Below are 24,450 nucleotides of genomic sequence, written 5' to 3'. Positions count from 1 at the left end.
GAACTAGACGCTTACAGGAACAGTAGGGGATTTCTACAAGCTGATGTTTTCATACTACGGTCAGCACTGAACAGGAGGAGCCTGTTATCACACGGGATGGCATTGTCAAGAAAATGAAAGTAAAATGATTCCTCTATAGAGATTATTTATTTACTGAATCTACTGATTCTTTAAAGTTGACAACATTTAGAATAAATACAATTAAATGTATTCAGAATCAGATTGTTAAAAAACTGTATGCAACTATGCCACTCCTCCATGAGCAAAAAGCCTTAATGTATTTTATATCAGTACTCCTTTGCCAGAAGACATACCTGCACAGTTTATTTGATTAAGTACAATTTAGGCTCTTCTCATTTCTCTATTTTGTGCTTCCTCGTCTCATCTCCCCCTGTGACCTGGAAATCGATCTCAGCGCATCATCTTGAAGGATGTCTCGATTCAGGAGAGTGAAAGAGGAACTATAAGCGAGGATACACAGGTGTATCCTTTGGGGAAGTCTTTTCGTCATCTGTGACATATAAAAGAGGTGTCACAAACAGCTGGAGTATACAAACCATCAGCTGTGCCACACTTAATATTTATTGACTTTAAAATGACAGCTCCGAACCACAGATGTCTCAATTTGTTAAATACCTGTTGCCTTGACTCCTCTCTCCTTGTGCCTCTTTTTCATCTCCTCCACTCGCATCTCAGGTGGGAGGGACTAAGACTTAAGGAGATGAGGCAGGGAAAGTAATTGAGGATGTGCAAACTGAGGAATGAGAACTGGGGAGTGAGTCTAAAAGTCCTTTAGGGGCCCCTAAATGTTTGAGGCCCGGGTAGTTGCCTACTTTACGGGGTTGGTAATCTAGCCTTGGTTAAATAATGTGGCTGTAAAAAGTAAGCCCTCTAAGTCGTCACCTTTTTGAAATCCACAAACCTGCACCCTGTGTCTTGTTGGTCCATCCCTAACATGTAAGTAAGTATATAAAAAGTAAACAATCAATAACTAAGTTTGTTTGTTTATAAGCACACGCACACACACAAACACTCACAGACACACACACACACACACACACACACACACACACACACACACACACACACACACACACACACACACACACACACACACACACACACAGTACCAGCTATTTTGTATCTTTGGTACTTTAGGCCAAGCCCTCTTTTGTGTTTGCTATCAGCCATAAATAGAACAAACACACTGATATCATCATGAACAGGAATCAAAGGCCGTCCAACTGCATGTTCAAGCCCCTAACCAGTAACCACACACACAAACCCCTCTCTTTTCTGTGATCTTTAGTTTGTTTAGGTTTAATGTTTGTCCTGTATTTTCACTTTGACATTGACTCATTTGACTCAAGATATTCTTGTTTATCTGAGACTCATGAGAAGATACACAGGTCTGAATTCAGATTGGAGGCAGCTACACCAATACTTGGCCTTTGTTCCCTCCTTGCTTCCTGCTGTAACTGTCACTGGCTGTTTGACTTTCGAAGTGTGAGTGGTGAGCTTCTCATTCGCCTTTGACTTCTCTTCCTTTGAGAGGGAAATATACTCAAAGTGAGAGTAGAGAAAGAGAGGGAGCAAAAATAGGACAAAAAAGGTAAAAACATGTGTTGTACGGGGAAGTGTGCCCGCCTGGTGGGCCTGATTCTGCTGCCTTCCGCGTTCATCTGCATGATCTCCAACCTGCTGCTGTTCTTCCCCGATGGGAAGAAACTGGAAAATGATCAGATCTCCCTCCAGGTCTGGCTCATGGGGGGGCTCATCGGAGGAGGCCTCTTTGTAAGTAAAGGATATCTAAGTGTATATAAGTCTGGTTTAATGTGTTATTGTGTGTTTTATTGGGTTTTTCAGTCATTAACTCTGCTCTGTGTAAACTTGTAAAATCTCATTGAGTTTTATTACTATGGGTTGAATAACTGTAGGACTTTCTTTTAAAAGTAGCCTATGACAAAAAAAAGTAATCAATATATGTTGCATTTAGTGAAAATATGTATATTGTTTCACTATCGCCTTACCTTTGACTTGCAGTATTAAGTCCAGACTGACAATACTTTATTTTAAAATCCTAGTCCAGCTTAACAAAATGCATCTCAAAATTGAAAATTAAACCCAACATGAGCACCATTTTGCTGTAAGAATCATAGAAGAATAAAGAACAAAGTGCAATAACTCAAGTCCAATTGAAAGGTATTTGCAATTGAGGATTTCCATTTGATACTACTTTATACTTCCAATCCACTACAATTGAGAGGAAAATACTATCCCATAATACTACCCCACAGTTATTTCTCATCTATAGGCATAGTTGCAATTTACAAATTAAGATTTTACATACAAAACATATGGTGAACTTATAAAATGGTGCATTGTTATACATTAAACCAACATTAGCTCCTCGACCAAGAACAACATTAAACTGTAACATATAAATATAATGTATAATAGTATACCACCAGAGTTTCTGCATTAAGTACTTTAACCCTTGATACTTTTTAGCCTGTAATACTTGCATATTTTTACTTAAGCAACATTAACAAAACAAGACTTTTACTTGTAATGGAGTATATTTACACTGTGGGGTACATGCTATAAGGAGAACTTTTAGGGAAACTTTGAAACATTCACCGTTAAGAGACTAAAACATTATCTGATCTCCTGTACTTCCTCACCAAGGACACACACGCAACAAATGGGATTATACGGGTCACCACCAACATTATCTCGACATTTTAACAACGCCAATAAATAAATAAACCTTGAATACTCATTAATCTCATAAATGGATCAGAGAGACCTTTGAGTCATATGGAAAGTCTTTATCACCATGATATTACAGTTTGGAACAGGGACCAGGATGTTGGATTTAAGAGAGTAAAACCCGATTCAGGATTCACAAATATTTGCTTTAAAAGATAAGAGAGCACACATAGACACACACATCATGCAAATGTAGGCATTTAGTACATGTATACACACACCATACCCACATATTAAATGTTTTTAAGAAACTCTTGCATATACTTAAGGTAACATATTACAAAATGACATGTCTTGTTTGACAAAAAAGAAAACATTTTGGATGTTCAACTTTTCAGATGCTGTGTCCGAGCTGCTCAGCTATCAGGGCTGGGGGCAAGGGTTGCTGTGGAACAGGTTGCTGTGGCAACCGTTGCCGAGTAAGTAAAGTCATTTGAAAGATTTACATTTATATACCAGTAGGCGTGGGCGAGGGTGATGTCATATCAAGTATTGAAGGACAAACTGGAACCATGTGTATTTTATTATTAATTTACCTTCATGGTATTATATTTTACAGTCTGGTGAAAGCGATACTTGAGAAAAAGTACAAGTATCATACCAGAAAATGACTTTGGTAGAAGTTAAAGTCTCCTTTTAGAATATTACTTGAGTAAAAGTCTTAAAGTATCTGATATTTACTGTACTTAAGTATCAAAAGTAATTTTAATATTAAATTTACTTAAGTATTAGAAAAAAAAAAAAAAAAAAAACTTTGATTATGAACTTTATAGCCAAAGGTGTGCAACGTTAACTTCATCACCACTGTCGTTGGGGTGGTCATCGTCTGTTACCATGGCCACAGAGCCTGCACCAGGTGCTTCCATGACACTATCAGTCGTTATCATAGGTCATTATGCTTCCTCCTCTTATTCTTTAGTTGTGGCCTATGGGCGTAGCAACAAACAGGCATTAGGTCACCAACTGAAATGGAGCGTGCATTATCTTGGCAATTTAGGAGCAATGATTTGCCAAACTGCTTTATTCCAGTGTAACAAATGTCTTCTGATTTTATTTTGTAGTAACTAAGATGCTTAGGTGAAATGTAGTGGAGTAAAAGTATACATTTTATTTAGGAAATGTAGTGGAGTAAAAGTAAAAGTTTCCGGAAATATAAATGACTAAGTACAGATACGTGAAAATTCTACTTAAGTAAAGTAGCAAAGTATTTGTACTTTGTTACATTACAACACTGATATTTTATTGTATTTATTGTACTGTGAATAAGTCTTTAAAGTCAGTATGCTTTGGTAAATATATTTTACAGAAGTAGGGCTATAAACAGTACTCACTTCTTTTTAATTATCAGGAACTAGACTGCTAATTAGCTAGTTGTGGAGACATTTGTGTGTGTTTGTGTCCTGTCAAGTCACGTCAAAGGTATTTGTGTGGCCCTTGCTTACATTAACAGCCTTGAAGGGCAACACAGGCCTACTTTAGAGGAGAAGAAATTAAAAGGACGAGACAAGAAATCCTCAAAAAAGGACCCCTGTGGACAAAACCTATTTTTTAGGGCCAGTAATTCATAAATGTCACATAAACAATATGTTCCTATGTCTCTTTCAGATGCTGAACTCTGTGTTCTCCTCTGCTTTCGGCCTGGTTGGAGCAATCTACTGCACCAGTGTGGCCTCTGCAGGTCTGGCTATTGGACCCAAGTGTAAGGTGGCCAACGACAATTGGGAATACCCCTTTGAAGACCTTGGCACGTGAGTGATTCTCCTATCATACCTCATGTAAATGTACTTTTTCTGGGCATGTAGGTGATGCTGTTGAACCTATATTTACCTTTATTATTTTTGTCAGTGCAGCAGAAGAGTTTCAGTTCTTGATTTTAAAATAGCAAATGCAATATTATTAAAATCCAGTAGGTGGCAGACTGGTCCAGCACTTTTGTTCTGTGTTATTTTGCAACTTCAGTATTATATGGAAAATCTGCAGTGATGAGCCTGGGAATTCAGAATAGGAAACCACTCCTAGTTTTCTTGTCAAATGTGAAAACAACATTAATGCATGCACCTTATTAATGCATGCCTAGGCCATGTTAAACTGCAGATTTTATGATTCTTGTTTTTTTTTCAGTTGACGAACAGTCAATTTAGTACATACATTTGGCTCTTTGCTGGCCCTAAAACCAAGAGATGACGCTATGATAGCGCGTTGGGGAACCGCAGAAGTATTTTATGAGCTTAGGCAGGTAAAACTGAATCACTTGACAGAGGCCTATCTGGTGATCGGAACATTCATTTATAAATATGAGGATGTTATTAATATGTAGGCTATTGCTGTCCATGATGAGAGCAGTTTAAAGGGCACCAGGGGTTACAGGGAGCGAACCAAGTTTGAGTACACAATGCATGCTGGGATATTAATACTTAACCTCAGATTGTCCTTCCTTCAGCAAACCTCAATTTCCCATTTTTCTGTTTCTGTTTTTCTGTGAACTTCTGTTAACTGTCTTTCACACGATGAACCATGAACCAGCATTAGTTGAAGTATTCTAATATTGATCAGTCAATTAATAGATTTGTTGATATACATAAAATGTGAGGATATGCTACTTCCTTCAGTTTTATATAATTATAAATTGAATATCTTTGCATTTATAAGCAGTTATAAGCACCAACATGTTAACAATATAATATCCAAATATCCATAATTTTACATAACAATCTCTCTCTATAAACATCTAACGGCAGATGTAGAGGGTTAGCTTAGCTTAGCATAAAGACTGGAAACGGGGGGAAACAGCTAGCCTGGTCCATAGTAACACATTTCCCTAATTCTTTCCTCTTTACACTTTGGTTTTTACATAAACAAAGAAGAAGAAGCATGTTGATTACTGAGCTTTGGAGGTGCTGGAAGGCAGATGGGGACTTCCCATTTCTCTGACGCTCCATTGTTCCGACCTCTCAATAACCCGGAATATTCCCACTGGTCCTACAGCCCACTAGTCCGACGTCCCGCTGGTGGTGAAATTACGAATCCCACTATGGCCACGCCAAGACCCGCCCTACGAAGCAGCGCGATTGGTTGGGGTTAGGCATTTGACCTTGAGTGGTTAAGGTCAGGATAGCCAATTGGTCAGGGGATAGGACCTATACAAATGGTGTTACATTAACTTGCGTAAGCATGGACGCCTGGCCAATAAATGAAGGGCGGGTATTGGCGTGGCCATAGTGGGATTCGTAAGTCGGACTAGTGGGCTATAAGACCAAAGGGAATTTTTGGGTTATTGAGAGGTCGGAACAATGGAGCGTCGGAAAAATGACATGGCACCAGGCAGATTTGGACAGAGCCAGGCCAGCTGTTTCCCCCTTTCTAGTCTTTATGCTAAGCTAAGCTAGGCTAAGGTAACTGGCTTCTGGCTGCAGCTACACATACAGTACAGGCAGGTGAGTGGTATCAATCTTCTAATCTAACTCTTGGCAAGAAAGTGAAAAAGTATATTTCACAAAATGTCGAACCATTCCTTTAATTTTACACTATTAAAGGTGATCTATTATCCGTATTTTCTGTCACATCCATAATGTTGAAATGTCGGATTTTATTGTTAAACGTGTATTACGTAAAGAAAATAGTTTCTGCCTGGAGCAGATGACCAAGCATGTGTCTTAGCCCGCCTTCTATGATTGGTCATGCTTCAGGCAGGAACTACTGGAGTGTTTTTTTTAAGATACTGCAGTGCATTGTCGCATGTAGCCACAGGCTCATGGTAGTAAAATATGTAATCTTGGCATTAGGCCTACTGCTGAAACATGTCCCATTGGGTAGTATTTGGTTTATAAGCCTTTATCTGCGATTTTTGATGGTAGAAAGTGCTGCTCCATTCCAATGTTAGTCTAGTGCTAAATATTAAGTAGCTGCATGCTAATGCCAGATAGCTGTAATCTTAGCGGACAATGTTGGTCATTTAGAAGCCTTAATTGGTGATTTTTCACGGTACAAAGTCCTGCTATATACTACAGTCAGTCTGCAGTTGCAACGCGTGAAACAACAACGCTGCGGAGATTCCAGGAGGCTCAGAGATGCGGAAACACGCTGACCAATCAGAGCAGACTGTGCTTTGTCGGGAGGGGGGGCTTAAGGCCGGGACACACAGGGCCGAAAATCGGCCATTGGACAATCTGGCGAGGTCAGTGACTCGAATCTGTTCGGTGTGTCCCGTGCCATCGTCAGTCTGAGGGGCTGTCGGCGTTCATTTTGGCCGACCTGACATGTTCAGTCGGCGGAAGGGCAGTTGGGACTCACCCGGAACTGGCGAGCGGAATGAGCGTGACTAGTCTCTCAAAATCTGATGAAAATCTTTTAAACTGACCTTTGTTGAGCTGAAATGAAGACAGATTCAGCAACTGCATGGCCTATTTCTCGCTTAAAATGTTTTAAGAAACATGTTTTAGTGAACTATTTTAGTACAATATGAGATTGTATTCTGAACGAGTATTCTCTCTGTATTGGGCAACAATACAGAGTAGCGCCGCCTGCTGCTATGGAGACATATTACGTTTCTCAAGTCGGTGTCGCCTCAGTGAGTCCCGAGACAGTTTTTTGGACCTCGGGGACCCGACTGATCATCTCGACTGGCTTTCTTGGTCGGCCGTCTGGCTGGTGTGTCCCGGCTATTAAAGAGACAAGCATTTCTACAGAGATTCTCAGACAAAGGGTGAATACAGGAGCAGCAGCCATGGGCAGTATGAGAAAGATAAAGTGTTTTTTTAACATGTAAACATGTGGTACAAACACAAAATACAAATATGAACCTGAATGAATCACCTTTATTCATTTTGAAACAGCTAAATGTCCCTTTCTCCATAACAACATCAAGAGCTCCCTCTGCTTCCTATTTTCCATGTGCTTTTATTCTCCACTCCTCACTTGTTCCTTTCACCTTCTTACTGACACATCTTTCCTCAACTCAGTCATCTTTTTTGACTTTTTCTTCCCGCACCCTGAACTTCACACATCTTTTCAATCATTCTGTGGTGTGTATCTTGGACAGTGATTATTTCTACTGCTCTTCTCCCTCACAGTGGTAATGGCAGCTACCTTGTAAACCAGACTCTGTGGACAATCTGTATTTACCCTGACAACGCAGTGATGTGGCACGTCGTTCTGTTCTCCATACTGCTGGCCATGGGAGTGGTGCAGCTGGCACTCTGCGGCATCCAGGTGGTCAACGGCTGCTTGGGATGCATCTGTGGGGACTGCCGCGACAGCAAAGATGTAGGTGAACAAATCCTGAAACTCCAAACCTAAAAAAAAAAAACTGAGTTGGGAGGGGAACAAATGCAAATCTTTGAAATGACACAATGAGTTTTGAACAGTATTTCTGAGCCCAGGAGCTCATGAAAGCTACACAGAAGAGCTGGAGTGGCCATAAAAGAGGAAAGCAATGCAATTTTTATCAAACTAAACCAAGCCAATGTGAAGCAACATGCTTTGGATTAACTAGTTTGGTTGCTGGAAGTGAGACAGCTACTTTCAGTAGTTTGTTGAATGACTTGACTGGGTAGCAGCTTCCTACATGCTTTGGTGCTGTTTAGATTGCACTTTTATCAGCCTGCCACTGATGGAAAACAGGAAAGGGGAAAAGTTTTGATCCTGTGTTGATAATGTGTGTGTAAGAAAGCAAGCAGATTGACATTTTGTCATGTCATTTTTTTGGTATGGATTACACAAACAAGATGTAAAGTGTTAATTAGTGAGCTTTAGAGGTGCTGGTCTGTGGATTTTGTTATCTTTGGAGAGATCCAGGCTTGCAGTTTCCTCCTTTTTTTAGCATTTGTGCTAAGCTAACCGGCTGTACCTTAATATTTAGCGGAAAAACATGAGAATGGTATGAAACTATTCTTTTAAAGAATGTACATTTTAATTCAGTGCAATCAGTGACTGTAAACACTTGAAAATCCAAAAATTAGACAGAGATTTATGGCTAAATTTAAGTTGTCATCAAGATCCACTAGCTAAAAAGTATACCAAAATTAAACATCACTCAATGTGATTGATGACTGATTGAACTTTATAAAGGTAAAACAAGTTAACTGGCAGCTTGGCATGATCACATATAATTATGCACATGTACTTTTTCAACAGAAATATCAGACACAGGTTGAAGATTAAATTGAGATTCAGCACATGGTTAAACATATAGTGAGGACTGCTATTTTTGTATTTTGCTGACTTGCAAAAGGGCTACACATTTCATATGCACACTAACAATGGACATACTGGGTGCCCTGATAGCTCAGTTGGTAGAGCGGGCGCCCATGTATAGAGGTAAAAAAAAACAAAATAATGGACATACTGTAAGTTGATCTGAAGGACATAGCAGTTACCGTACAAAATTTACAAAGTATCCAAAACATTATTTATCATTATCTACATCTACATTTGTCAGACACATCCACTTATGCATTGTATCAACAATGTTACAATGCAATGTAACAACTTGTCTACACATTAACATGATGTTCACATTTATTAACAGCTCTGTCAGTCAGTCATGTGAGACCTTGTTTCGTGTCCCACACATGAAATTAATATGTGACTTCTGTCCTGTTGCAGGATGATGGTGGATTGTGAAAGTGAAGAAGATCGCCCAGTTGTAACACACCTTCACAAGGGCCAGGAGGCATCTTCAGGGATACCTCTCTATGAAACATCTAGGGGTTTTCTTTTGAGTCTGTATATTATATGGCTTTTTCAAATCTATCAAAGCCTTACTCCATTATTGTATGAATGTTTTTCTAGCTGATTGTGTGTGTTGCTGGATTTATTTTAGGTTGAAATCTACATTTAAATAATCCCTGAATTAATAAATAATTTCCGTACTGAAGACAACACACATATATGAATCAATGTGTAATTGTAAATAATGATTTGTGTTTGTTTAATGTGCCTCTACGTGGGTATACTGTTTATCAGGTTGACAACACAGCTGATGAATTAAAGTATATATAAAACATTTACTATCTAGCCATGTTTTTATGATTGGATTTGTGCATAATTCGAGAAAAATTATATCAGTTCCCTGTGACTTCCTGAACAGTTTTTTCATGCCGCAAAACAAACTGTCGCTCGATAACTCAGATTATCTAGTTGAAGAACTTCTGAACTTCATAATCACTGTTAGGATCTTTGTCAATTACTCACCTCATGCTGTGCCCATGAAGCCAGACAGCCAGATCTAACAGGATTATTGTGCTTCGAGACAAAGGGCAAAGGTCAGAACGCCCCCCTGTGGACACTGCGAACATTGCAGCTGCAAAAACACTAAACAATCTGTCCTGTTAGCACAGGTGCAGGTTAAGCTCATAATCCTTTGCTGCCATGGAGCTGTTTCGTGGTAATTGTTACCTAACTTTCAAGTTAAAAGCCTGTTGCAGAGATGCACCCAGGTAAATATAGACACTCAACTACCAACAATCCAAAGCTAAAGCCAAACCTTTATGGCAGCACAGATGAAAGAGAAGATGAGATGAGGTCTATATGTGCCTTTCAGCTTTCCCGTGTACTTTGGCTTGTAAACCAAACAATTTCTTCTAAATTTCAAGTTCCTGTGTTCACATACTTCCAGTACAAGGAGGGGAAATGATGTTGCCGTGGAAATACGCCCTGTGCCCCACACTGTAACCACTTTAGCTAACTGATTGGCCCATGTTATGCAGCTCTCTTATATAATGCATAGCACAAAGCGAGGAAGGAACATAAGTGAGAAGAATTTGGAATAAAAGAATGGGTGGACAAAGGGAGGAAAACTGGAAGGGGGCCCGTTCTCAGCCACTTCTCATGCAAATCGTAGCAACTCTGTACAAACACTGATATAAGTGCATGCATGCAATGAGCAAGACTTGAAAGACAGAGAGAGGTTCCACAAGAGGGAATGACAAGGAGTCAAAAGACAGTTTTTTAAGCTAATAATTCTTCTGTTGTATCTGCCTTGTGCACTTGTTTAGACACTGCAGTGAGGCCATTATTTAGAAATGTAGCCCTGTCCCAAACTGAGCCCCTCCTCTTGCTTTTCAGGCTTGGCTGACATAACAAAGAGGAGGCAGAAGGGAAAACAGGGTAACATGAAGCAGAACTGGCCAGCATTGGCCGGACTAGTGAAAACAGGATTTGGACAGAGCGGGACAAAAGTACAAATCAATCTGTGCAAGATGATTAAAGCTTTTTAAGTGAACTAACATTTCTACAATGGGGCTCCTCTTCATCTTTCTTTCGTCACCTTGGGTTAAAACTCCTCAGAACACCCACAGCCTCATTTAAAAGCAACAGTCATGCTGGCGGCACAAATGTCCACTCAGACACACGTAAGTGATAACTTAGCAGTGTCCACCACCCAATAATTATGTCAACCACACTATGAATGACCTAAGCGGAGCCACAAAGTAGACAGTCAGGCACATTCAGCAGGTCTGCAAGCTTATTTACAACTCTGTCCAAAATCGATACATTTGAATTAAAAGCTAAATGTCTACCTTTTACTTAACTTTCTGATTATTTAACTGTACCTTCCCAATTATCTGTAAAAGCATCTTGGTGTTGTTTTTTAATTTGCTCTATCAATAAATTGACTTGACAGTTCTTAATTTCAGTCAAAGTGGTTGTAATTCTACTAAGGTATCAATTGCTTAAATATGCTGACAGTGTTACAGGCACTATATTATCATATAACTCTGAAACGTGATATTTTACACTTGGACCAGACATAAACAACAAGACATAGCATCACTGTTTTCTCTTTTACATCATTGCTTAATGGCAGCATGCACACAAAATGAGCTAGAACTGAGGAGACTGCTAATCTGCTAGCTTTGCTTTGTGTGGAGCTGAGAGGTAAAGATAAAGCAGGTTGGGGTGCTATATAAATATTGTGAAAGTATGAAAATGCTCAATCCACAGAATAATGCATCCAGCCAGGACTTTTGTACGGTTGTGATGTCCCAACTATACAACTATATAGGTAGAAAGTGCTGCTTCCCCGGCTGCAATAACGTGCAGAGATTCTGAGAGCGCAGATATGGAAGACCAGTAAACGCTGACCAATCAGAGCGTTTCAGACAAAAACATATGTATATTCAGACCAACAGTATGAGAAAAAAACATTAAAGCATTAAAGCATGTAAACATGTTCTAGTAGAAACCCAAAATACAAGTATGAACCTGAAAATGAGCATAATATTGGACATTTAAGTCCAGTAGGTTAAGTCATGCACAGAGCAACCTTAAAATCTGCCCTACAAATGCAAGAGGCTGTAACTACATATTTGGTCAAAACTGAGACCTGAATCAGATTTTTTCTTTGCCACAGAGCGACAGCCAACTAGCAACTACTTTTACATCTAATAATACAAAATATTAGATTGTAAAATAATGTCTTAATAAATTCATAATTTCAATTTATTGAAATTGGATATTGATAAATATTACTGGATGGACAAACAGACACATAGCAAAACAGATTAGTTTATTGTATAAAATATGAACTGTAAATTATCAAAATAAAGTTCATTTTTAAATAAACTAGCCAATTGAAATCAATTGAAATCATTTGCAGGTACAATTGTCAAAGACAAATCAGCATTTTTAGGTATTATGTAGGCTCTGTGGCAATGTTTTTGGGAGTAAAATAATCAGTATAAAAAGGCCTAAAATGAAAGCATTACAACCTTTCTATTTGTTGTGGCGTTTTCCAGCCAGAAATGTTACACATTTTTGTAGTAAAGTAAAGCCAGTCTGCTCTGTGCCCTCAGATTGTCTATTTACTATACTCTGCAGTATCAGCTGTATGCATGGTATGTAGGTTGCAAACGTGATTAGACCCCATCCCTTATGCACTTCCTGATTAATGTAATCACTGAGAACAATACATGTGTCATGATGTAAAAACAGGGCATTGTAAAGAGATATAAGACAAATGACATAATGAAGCGCACAGAGGGCGGAGGGCGGAGGGCGCTGAGGGGAATAAATGAGGGCGACAGAGGCTGGAACCAGCCATGAGCGACCTCAGCCAGTCAGTCCCGGCTGCACAGAAAATCTACAAACAGCCTATGGGAATGTCTGGACGTCTGGGGGAGGGAGCAAGAAACAGGGAGTTGGGGTGGGGGGCAGTAAACACTCACACAGGACTAGACTGGTTTGACCCTGCAATGACTTGATTTTTAGTTTGTCTTTACAGCATTTCAATTGGTCTTTAGAAATCATGGCTAAAGAGTAACTTAGTGGCTGGGGATACTTTACATATGTCCTGCTTATTTCTTTTCAGCAAGACATGAATTATATAGGTGGAAAAACATTTTTAATCCCTGCTGGGTCACAATGTTATTAATATATTTGTCTCAGAGGCATGGAAGCAATTTAAAATCAAATTACCCTGGATTTAGATGTCATTAAACACGCATATTCTAGCTCTCACAACTCATAAACTCATGTACACTACACTAATAAACCTCCTTTTTTTGATGCAATTATGAACTTCAACATTAAATAAATTGGCTTGAGATAAGAAATCATCCTTATCACCCTAAAGCAGAGATCTTCAACACGTGGTCCTCAGAGTTGCTGCAGGGGGGGGCACCAAATTATTGTTTTATAGTTTAAATATGTGTGTGTGTGTGTGTGTGTGTGTGTGTGTGTGTGTGTGTGTGTGTGTGTGTGTGTGTGTGTGTGTGTGTGTGTGTACACGTTATTGTAGGCCCATTTTAATATCCAGCTCAATTTTATACATTGATCAAAACCAAGGAGTCTAGACCCCATAAGGCAACATAATAGAAGTAAATAAGGGTTCCCTCGCAAGATTAAAACGGCAGATGTTGCACTTGCAAGATTGGCATGTAGCTCCCTGGCCCATGAGTATGCCTTGGGGGACATTCTGAATGACACTCATCGTCAATATCTTCCTGTCCATTATACCTCAGACTAAGTATTTTTTAGTTGATGGACGGGCTACTTTTGACCCTCTCATGTCTCTAATCCTTTCTGTTTCTGACTTTCTGCACGTTCACAGTGCTGCTATTCTTGTCTCTCAGCCATGGAGCAGTGGCACTGAGGGACTAAAATACCATTGGGACAAAAATTCACAGGGGATGATGTCCGTATTTTTAAAATGTTGCTTTCCACCCGCCATCTAGTTTTTTCCCACAGCTGATATCACGATGGCATTAAAGGCCAAAGGGACAGTGGGAGTGGTTCAGCTCCTGATATCAGAGCTTCCTCGTGGCCTCACAGGAAGCTACAGTGTTGCCTCATAATAGTACTCGGGCCACCAGTAGACTAGCAGGGGCACTTGTTGACACCTTACCTTACATGGAGAGGAATGAGTGTCAAAATGCACGGAGGTGAAACCGCAGAAGGACCACTTGACTCTCTGTGAAGGCTGTGTAACAGTAACTTCTGTACAAGTTTGGAATATGTTGCACAAAAAAAAGAATATGGCTGTTGTTTGAGCATCTGGGAAGATCAAAGTTGTCATGGGGGAAAGAGTTTGAAATCACTCTAAAATAGGTTAAAAAAGGCCTAATTGTATGAGAATATCAATCATAAAAAGTTAGAAAACTGTGCCTAGTGAAGAATAACAATTTTAAGTTAGTCACTTAGAATGACGGACTAATAACAAAATGTCCATATCTTTCTCTTGTTTGATGCCATTAGACGTTTTTTTGTGTTTATTTCAAAACTATAAGTCTGCACAACTATGGTCCAGGTCGGCTGCTCTGCTGTTAATCATCCACACAGAGTCGATTTCACATGTGAGTGAGCACATGCATGTCTGTCATCACATGGACAGACGGCAGAGATTTTGAAGCTGCTGTGAAACATGCAACAGTTGGAGATATAACAGACTCATCAGAACAGATGTCATCAACACTGACAGATGTTAAAGATCAGCTTCAGGACATCTCTCACTTTCAGTTCAAATAACAGATCTAGCTCATGTTCATTTGAAACTTACCCCCTAAGATTGTTCATAATGAGGTCCCCAAATATTTTTCCAACTCCTTTAATATCTTTTGAGACAATCACATATGCAACAAGAGGAAGATCAACAGATGTTATACTTTTTAGATTCAAGAGTGCAATGGGCAAAGATACATGTTCATACACGGCTGCAATTGAATGGAATAAACTGCCAGTTTCTCTAAAATTCATTGAAGCAGACACAAATTGTAAGCAGCCTATAAAGAAATGGAGAGCAAATAATCTCTCGTATAGGGACATTGCCCAAATAAAATCAGTGTTGTCGTTTTATATGCTTAAAGGGATATTGTATTTGTGTTTGTACCCGTCGGTCTTGCCAGACTTGGCATCCCCTTACCCCCCAGAGGATCACAATGGGAATAAGCCTGTGGGCTTTATTGTGTAATTTAATCCTCGACAGTCTGTGCATGTAATAACTCAGTAGTAGTGAAGCAGCATTATGTGTATTTTATGATTGTCAAATACATCTATCTACAATATCTACCTCTTAAAACCCTTTAGTTTTTTTATTTTCACTTGCTTACTTATTATGTTTTTCACTTAAGGGAGCACTTCAGGTACACCAACACTAAACTTGTTTTTAGAAGTGCAATAATTGAAGTTGATAGTGATAATGATTTATCTTGAAATAGAAAAGTATCTATGGGGTTTTTAATTATAAAAGCCTTGGTCCACCAGATGCTTTTGGCCTTTCAAAAAGCCACAATTATGAATAACCCATTAGTTGTATTCTGTGTAATATTCTAACTGACTGCAATGAGACAGAATCTGCACAAGCTTTCATCCTGATCTGATTACAACCTGTAAATGTTCATCTACATGGATTTTCATTATATAGAACAAGGCTGACTTTCACACATGAATTAGATGTGAAAAATGACCACTTGTGGGTAAGTCCCTGTTGCACTTCACAGTAAAATCAGCTTCAGACATTTGCCTGCTGTTACACAGACGGTTTCCTGGGTGATTTCTAATCAGCAGACACAGGCTCACTCTCAGAGCTCATCTGGGTAAATTTCCACTAGGACAAATCTCTCCAACCACTGAGCTGCCCTGAATAAGCCTTAAACCCAGACCAGGAAGGGAATAAACAGCAATAAACCATCTAATGGGCCAACAGCCAAGGTTTCCTCTGTCTATCTCGACATATCTGTCTTTATAGAAAGGGTTTGTGTGAATATTCTTGATCAGAACTGTCTGCAAAGTCAGATTTTAATTTGTTCTCCAGGTTTTGCCTCCTGATAACGTGACGTGACGTTTTTCAGCCCTCAAACATGTACTGTCTTACTTTACATGACTGCAAGTGCTGGCTTTGGGTATGTGCAAATACCTTGTATTTGCACATACTGTACATTGCACAAAACTGGCTGCAGCCAAGTTTGTGTTTTGTTGCTTTGCATGGCTCTCACTGTTAACTGTCACTGTTATATCTCAAAACATGCAGCAGGTTTCCAAGGAATTTAGTGGACATGAGCCAAGAAACAAGTGGTTACATGTTAGTGTTGTGAATATGTTAGAGTCTATTTTGTAATAATTGAACAAAGCCTCTCTCATCTGTTTTGATTGGCATCATAAATTGTTACGTTTTCCTCGCTGAAGATTTATCAGCAGGAACCTACCTTGAACCAATCCTCTTTTCCTCTGGTGCCCCTTGCTTATCTATCTAGTCTCACATTATCAAAGTTAATGGAGCGATTGTTTGAACATTTATATATTCTTTTGTGTCTCATTAAACCTTTAGAACATTGTTGAAATGAACCCTGCTTCGTGTCACTTTGTTCTCTGAGTGTTCGTAACGGCCAAGTCAGTAGACGATATGTGATATTTGATCAAACCACAAAACAACTGTGATCGGATCGTTTCATAAAAGTTAGTGTTGATTCTTAGAGCTTAGATTTCCGCCATTAGATTGTGTTTACTATGACTATTTAAGAATCAATTATGTTTGCGGTAGGTATTTGCACGGACAATAAATCTATTTAAATGAGGGTGCCCGGATTGCTCAGTTGGTAGAGCGGGCGCCCATATATAGGCTAGAGGTTTACTCCTCAGCGCAGCGAGACCGGGTTCGGCTCCGACCTGCAGCCCTTTGCTGCATGTCATTCCCCCTCTCTCTCCCCTTTCATTTCTTCAGCCGTCCTGTCAATAAAGGCCTAAAAATGCCCAAAAAATTATCTATTTAAATGAAACTTGCTTTGTATTCCATAAGGTCGGTCTTAAAGGGATAACTGTTAATTCTTCTCAGTAGTTTTGAGCCACTTCAGACTAAAACCTACTCACTCTAATAGGATATGTAGGAATTTCCTCCAAAGGTAGGTCTCTCTTTTCTATAATGCTCTCTCATATTTACAATTATTAGAAATAAGCACAAAAATGGAATCACATAGCCTATACAGAAACATAACTTCTCAGTTTGGGCCAATGATAGCACATTGTGCTGAAGGTCAAACTCCCAGGACACAAGTCTGTGTCACAAACTGTGAAGGTAATGTTCTGTACACACCCATCCATCACAGCCTTCTTCCTACATTATTTAAGTATCACATGATGTCCTTCACATAATATTTTCATTGAAGAAAGTGTTTCTGTCATTTTTTGTGCATAGGTCTGCACCTTACACCTGCTCATTGCAATAATTGCAGATTACCATAATAAAAATAACCTTTATTTAGCTTCTGTATCTTTCATACATGCAGCTACAAGTGCTTTACAAAACAAACAAAAGCAGTATTTAAAGAGCAAAAAGCTAAAATATGAAAATACATTTTAAAAGAGGAGGGAAGTAAAACAATAAACAGTCCTACCAGCACCAGTGATGACGTCATACAGTCGATGGTGACCTCTGACCTCTCTGATGGACCATGAGAAAAGACAAAAGTCTGTACCGTCAATGATTCATGCACCTCAACAAGGATTAAAGTCTGTTGTTAAAATGGGATTACAACGTGATTATCAAAGTTTAGAGGTCAAATCACCATAATTCATCATCTCAGTAATTAACTTTGACCATTTGATGACATTTTGTGTTATCTGTATCAACAAATATGTGAACGAGGTAGAGGAAGAACAAACATGCAGGAGGAACAGCATGTGTGTGTGTGTATGTGGGATATCGGTGAGAGGCACCAAAGAGAAAGGGAGAGTCGGGAGCTCAGAGGGAGGGAGAGCAGACGGGAGGAGAGAAGGAGGGAGGGTGAGAGAAAGCAGGCGTGTCCAGTCCACTCACTCACCATGCTCCGGGGATTAGCTATTTAAAGTGCAGTCGCTCCGCGCCACAGAAACCTTTCCATACTGCCAATAGGGATGCACATTTGAGTCTGAGCAGCGCTCCCAGGACACGTTTTAATGAGGGAAGAGACAAGACAACGCAGATGAAGTGATCGGGGATAGTCTCGTTGCAGCTGGGAAGTTATCAAGATTATCCATTTTCCGCTGTCTTCAAGTCTACAAGTTTATAGCACCAGGTGAGTCATTTAAAAGGCCATTAAACTTATTTAAACGTCACTTAAAAAAGGTATTTATAAGACTGCTGCTACTTTGACATGTAGGTAAGTGTAAGCCTCTCCTATCGAAAGAGATCAAGGGTTGCTGTTTAGGTTTTGGAGCAGGTGTGTCATTGGAGGAGTCCCTGATCATGATACGCTGAGAGCATTTTGTGGGCTACTGTTTGTTTGTGAAGCCCACTTCACGTCACGCCTTTTCTGCACGCACGCACGTACGCCACCTATTATTATTATTATTATTATTATTATTATTATTATTATTATTATTCTCTTGAACTGTCCAGTCTGCCAGTTAAATTTTTATCACTGATTGGTCAGAATAAAGCCATTTATGAGCAACTAAAAACATATGAAAAAATGATCATCTTCGGGCTTTGCTTTAAACTTGAATGAGCAGATAAATAGGCTACTGTTTCCACTTCATTAGTTTAATCGCGGAGAAAGAGAACAGATAATTGATGTACATCTGCTCTAGATGAAAGCTCAGATTAGCCTGTCTGGTGCAGCTTCTCATTCAACCTTCCTCCCCACCCCGCACGCGCACAGAGGCTTCCACATCATGCACACGCATCTAATAGTAGAATGTGAAATTGTAAACTAAGGTGCATTGGTTAGCCAAACATGACAAAACTAGTGGTGAAAAGAAATAGTTTCTTATAAACCCCAGTGTATAAATACCCAACTGCAGGTTAGGGACTGTACCAAAATTATTAGAGGGGGTCAGATAAGGGGAAGGATATTATTTTTCTTTTTACTAAAAATAGGATAGTCTGGCTTTTTAGGGAGGAGTAGAGGAGGGTCTTTTGTTTATTGTCATGTTATTTCAGCCTTCCCTTGCAATGTAGTTAATAATTATATGAAAAAGACAACTTACGGAGGACAACAGTTCTGTATCTGCTTTAGGATTTTATTAATGTGTACGGTGGTGGCACACATTTACACAGATATTTTATTAAGAAATTAAGGTTTAAATTGAGGTACACAATTAAAAAAGTTATACCAATTAAAAACTGTTGTTATTTTTTTTTACATGCTGTAAGGTACAGTGTTGCAGCATTAGAGCAGCAAGAGGAGTGTACAAAGTGAAAAAATAAGGTTCAGCCTCCCTAAGCATCAGATACAGTCCCTAAAAGTCCTGCAAAGTACATATATATATATATATATATATATATATATATATATATATATATATATATATATATATATATATATATATATATATATATATATATATGATGCATAAACATTTAAACTGCATTTTAATTATGTACAGTAACTGGTCAAGGTGAAGCTAATTTTAACTACTTTGTAAACTCTTTATCATATAGTAAAACAAACAACATTAGCCTCTGAAATGCAGTGTAGAGGTATAAAGTAGCATAAAATGGAATTACAAGTAAGCTGCCATACAAGTGTATTTACTGACATTATTGGATCTGTTTGCTGTATGAGAGCGCTATAGAAACACCTTAAGACCTTCTTTATCCACCGGCTGTGACGAATATGAAGGAAATAGGATTGTATACTGCTATTAATGGACACACACACATTTGTGCAGGTATCCATGCACAGAGTAGTGTTTGCGTCATCCAGCTTGGCAGGCCTGTGTGAGGCTCTGTGTTGCGAGCAGTGACACAAGACTGCACCTTTTTTTTCTTTTTTTCATAAAACCATGGGGACCGACCGGAGGAGGGGGAGCTCAGTGGAAATGTGGAGCTGTGGGAAGACTGTGATCACATTACTATATGCATATGTGCTCTGCTGCTTGCTTTAACATTGTTTACAAAGCAGATAAGGGGCTGAGTGTGGACTGGTAAGGTGGTTTGCAGAGAGAAATGTTTGACTGATGTTTTAGAAATCGAAAATATGTAGGGATCACACTCAGCAAACCTGTTTAAGACGCTTAACTCTCCCACAGATTTTCTTGTACATGCTCACATGCACAAACATGCACTCAGAATTATGAAAACGTCAAGCCAAAAGCCACTTGCTAATGTTTTCCTGGAAGGATTGTGCAATTCTCAGCTCCATCAGTGAGCCCTCACTGGTTGAGCAAGTCAAACCACATTATTCAGGTAGCAGCTAACTGCTGAGAGAAAAACAGAGGTCACTTATTAGATCTTCATTATTTACATACCTCATATCTATTTCTTCTACTTCCTCTGCCTTTCCTTATCTCCCCCTCTTGTGTGTGTGTGTGTGTGTGTGTGTGTGTGTGTGTGTGTGTGTGTGTGTGTGTGTGTGTGTGTGTGTGTGTGTGTGTGTGTGTGTGTGTGTGTGTGTGTGTGTGTGTGTGTGTGTGTGTGTGTGTGTGTGTGTGTGTGTGTGTGTGTGTGTGTGTGTGTGTGAGATCTGAGGTTGTTTTTCTCCTCAAGGCTCCCAGGCTGCTGTGTGCTGCCAGACCCCCATTGCCAAAACCCCTCACTACTGGCCAGGCCCTTAATATTGTGTGTGTTTGCGTGTGTGGAACTGCTTTGCACATGCTTGTGGAATTATTAATGCACAAAGAATTTATTGTAGAATGAAACTAGGTGGGGAAAAACAGTCAATACTGCCCATTCACTTTCCTTGACAATGTGTGCTATACTGTGCATTCTCATTTCACAGACAGAACCTCTAAATTGACCAATCCAAATGGATTCACCGTCAGTAAATGAGATAGGATTTCACAGCCACACCTGCGTAAAAATGAGAAGGGGGGGTGCATTAGATGGTTAAGTAAATAGAGGAGAAAAAAAAATAGCTTTTTCTGCATAAATTTATCCAAAAAAAGAGAGACTGAAGATATAGTTTTTCCCTTGGCTGACACACTTCTCCCCTGTGGCTCGTCTGTAATGTGCTACAGCAGCTCTTTGAATCTGTGCGTATGTGTGAGCTGTCACGTCTCCATGAATCTGCCACACTGAGTCGAGCAGCATGAGGAATCAGCAGTAAACAGTGAAAAAAAGGAAAAAGATGTCAGCCGAACACAGTTCTCCTTTTATGTTGCAATCACAGTTTACGGTTTGTCATCAGATATGGGTCTTAGTGCTTTAACACACTAATGGGTTTTCTCATCAGACTGAAGTAGGCAGTTAGTTTCAGACGCTGTCTCTCTTTGTGGTAATTTATAGTCATTTTGCATCTTTCTAATTGTTTTGTGTCTCTTTTTGTTAATTTTTATTGTTTCTTATTGGTAGATTCAAGTCTTTTTGTAATAATTTTGTAACTCTTTGTGGTCATCTTGCAACTCTGTCGGCTGATCATGTAAACTTTATACATAAAAGTTTAGATAATTTGCAGCAGAAACATGAAAGCTATTATTAAGCGGACTCTTCTTTTTACCCCAAAGCACAATTACAATAGAAACTGTCGCGATCCATCACCTCTCTCTGCTCCATTTCACCTGACCTATTTCTTAACCCGATTAGACTAAAATAAATACCCTTTTTTCACTCAGTCTAAGTAAATACAGCTCAGTCCTGGCGTGTGGCCCTGGCTTTATCTTCTCATTCACAGAGAGGGGGACAATTCTTGAGGAAATTATGAATTTGACTGACTTGTTGCTGAGTGAATCAGATCTGATCTAGGTCCAGAACCCCCTCAATGGAAAGCACAATTGCTAACTGAGAGAAAAGTTCAGAAACAATTTTTTAAGAGTTCTTTTCAAATGAAAACAACAGCTTCCCCTTCAGTTGAGACATGCACCTGTCTGCCCGTTAGTCATAACTTGCATACATCAGACGACCTCTATGCAGTCTGTTTGGTTGTCAGGACAGGGCTTAATAACTCCCCTGGCTGCCGGAGCCCATTAACATCCCTTTCCAGGATTAGACAGCATTGAGGATGATGCTGGCACTGTAAATACTGACTGGTTGGCTGGGATTCAACAATATTATCAGCTTAGGTTAGGATATCATGGCATTGAAGTGCAGGATCATAATTCCATTAAACTGAACTGGTGATGAGCTGTCAGCAGGCACTCAGACATACTGTTATTGTGATCGGGCAGCTTAAATGGAAGCTATAGGAGAAGCGTGCATCCTGGAAAAATGTGTTTAACATACCTTTTTTACTTTTTTATTTAAATATTTATGGTTTTATTTTTTAAGTATTAGCATACTTTTTACTTTATATTTCGGAGATTCTCACTGTTGCAGTTTGGTGTGGCTTTGGGCATTAAATAGTTTTTATTTGTCTATTTTTGATTTTTCTATCACCTCTCCTCTTATATTTATGTCTCTGTTCACTCCCCTCTCTCTACAGACACCTCTGCCATGGGTGTGAAGATGCTGCAGTGTTTTCCTTTCTACAGACGCTGTAAAGAGCGCTGCAAGAGCAGGCAGTGCCCCCCAGCGGCAAGTGGGGAGCAGCTACACAGTAAGAAAGTCAAACTTAAGACCAAATAAACAGCCATTTCATGATAGTGTGCCCTGATAAAGCCTGAATATACTGAATATATCTGTACTTTCCACCCCTTAGTTCCCATTGAGGAGATGAAGCCCCGTCTGTGCTCCACGACATCCTGTGGTAGCGACAGCGAAGCAGCAGGAAGCCTGAGTCGGGGCTCGCAGATATATTTCTCCACCAAGGCCAGGCTGTCTTTTAGACACCAGCTGGACAGCAACATCAACGCAGTGGACACCACTTACTGAGGAGGACGGAGTACTGCAGAAGAGATAAATGGACTCCTGTATCTAGGTTTTCCCTGGCCCATTCATGCTTGGACCCTGTGGTGCGGATGTGGGAACCTGATAGCTAAGCAAGTGCATCTATCGTCACCTTTTAGATTTGATCAGCAGTAGTTGTGCACTGCCACAGTTTGCAATAGAGCCCCTCCTTGCTCACTCGCTGCCCACCAAGAACTCTCGATGATTAATCAGATTCAACAAGAGGCGGGGGAAATAAGACTGAGACAGACTTGGTTTTCAATCTCTGTGCATTAACATTTCATAAGACTAAACTCTAAACTGAGTGGACCCAATGCCCAACCGGACACGATACTGATGAGAGAAGACCACATAAGAGACATGTTTACAGCATCCACAACCGAAAGTGCATTACTTTTTACACTTTTTTTCTTGATTCCTTTTGATTTTTTAATTTGCTGTTGAGATAAGAGAGCGTTTCATAAAGCAGGATGAGGGAGTATGATGATGAATATCTTATCCTCATCACCCATCACGAGTGATGTGATCCTATTTCTAAACTTACTGTTGACAGTTCTTATAAACAATGTTTACTTTCTAATCCTGCTCTGTGACAAAACAAAGAAACACTAAAAAACAGAGGGGGGGTGCTCAGCAGCTGTTTTTTTGCCTCTAGGTACTCTTCAGAAAGCACTAAAGTAAACTGAGCTGCTCAGCAAAACGTATTTCTATTATGTATTTTATCAGTCATGTTTGGCTTCAGCTTCTTTCTTTTTTATCAACTAAAAAAAACCTCTTTGCTGCATTTGATAAATTGTTTTTACTTTTTTTAACAAATCTTAGCTAAAGACCTTAAAGCTTTAGTGCGTAACTTTTTTATATTAATGAACGTCCGTTACATTCAAGCCATTGCCAAATGAGTTGATACAAAGCTAATTAAGAATTTAAGCTCCACAAAACTCTATTTCTCATTATGGCTGTGTTCAGAATATTGTGTTGTCCGGCAACTTTCCCAGGAAGAAGATAATTATCTCTTCTGAAGAGTCCATCATGTTTTTTTAATCCTCCGTGTCCTCCTTGACTACTAGCAACTGCTAGGAGGAGGGGGGGAGGGTGGTGCGCGATCACGGAAGGCTTGTGTCATGTGGACGCGTGACAGTTTTGTTGTCATTACTTACAATTCCTCATGGGGGAAGACAGAAACTACGCACTATAGCTTTAAGGATGAACAAGATTCTGTATTTACCTACAATGAGCAGATATGAATGTAATCTCTGATCCTATATAACTGAAAACTTGATGAAATTTCAAAATTCGTCCTTTGATGCGAAAATCAGTTATTCAAATCTACAGTATGTCAAAAGTATCTTTATTCTTTACTAACAACAACTAAAAAAGGTACATTCAAAATGTCTCCTGTGTTTTTGTTGATGGTGAATGAAGTTTTGCAGAATTAAAACATGATTATGATGAATGATTAACATAATTTCTTCACATGGTATGTGTCATTTCTTAACCAAGACACA

At 39.4% G+C, this 24,450-nt stretch overlaps 1 protein-coding gene and 2 long non-coding RNA genes across 3 annotated transcripts; 2 read left to right on the top strand and 1 right to left on the bottom strand.

Annotated features, from left to right (window-relative positions):
* The first annotated feature begins 1,500 nt into the window (after positions 1 to 1,500).
* Positions 1,501 to 9,575, top strand: tm4sf5 (transmembrane 4 L six family member 5). The gene is made up of 5 exons (XM_028563773.1): positions 1,501 to 1,794; positions 3,111 to 3,191; positions 4,378 to 4,520; positions 7,842 to 8,034; positions 9,376 to 9,575. The coding sequence occupies exons 1-5, from the start codon at positions 1,621 to 1,623 to the stop codon at positions 9,391 to 9,393; spliced, it is 609 nt and encodes a 202-aa protein (XP_028419574.1). The 5' UTR covers positions 1,501 to 1,620; the 3' UTR covers positions 9,394 to 9,575.
* On the bottom strand, positions 7,567 to 18,445 carry LOC114545487 (uncharacterized). Its single transcript, XR_003690896.1, has 3 exons — positions 18,024 to 18,445; positions 17,598 to 17,644; positions 7,567 to 8,063 (listed from the first exon to the last, which is right to left on the bottom strand). It is a non-coding gene; the product is annotated as an uncharacterized LOC114545487 (long non-coding RNA).
* LOC114545486 (uncharacterized) lies at positions 17,962 to 24,405 on the top strand. Its single transcript, XR_003690895.1, has 3 exons — positions 17,962 to 18,257; positions 22,542 to 22,655; positions 22,758 to 24,405. It is a non-coding gene; the product is annotated as an uncharacterized LOC114545486 (long non-coding RNA).
* The last annotated feature ends 45 nt before the right edge of the window (positions 24,406 to 24,450 follow it).

This window comes from Perca flavescens, chromosome 19, assembly GCF_004354835.1.
Source record: "Perca flavescens isolate YP-PL-M2 chromosome 19, PFLA_1.0, whole genome shotgun sequence".
Lineage (NCBI taxonomy): Eukaryota > Metazoa > Chordata > Actinopteri > Perciformes > Percidae > Perca > Perca flavescens.
The sequence above is the reverse complement of the archived record's forward strand: the minus strand, read 5'-3'. Positions and strand labels throughout refer to the sequence as shown.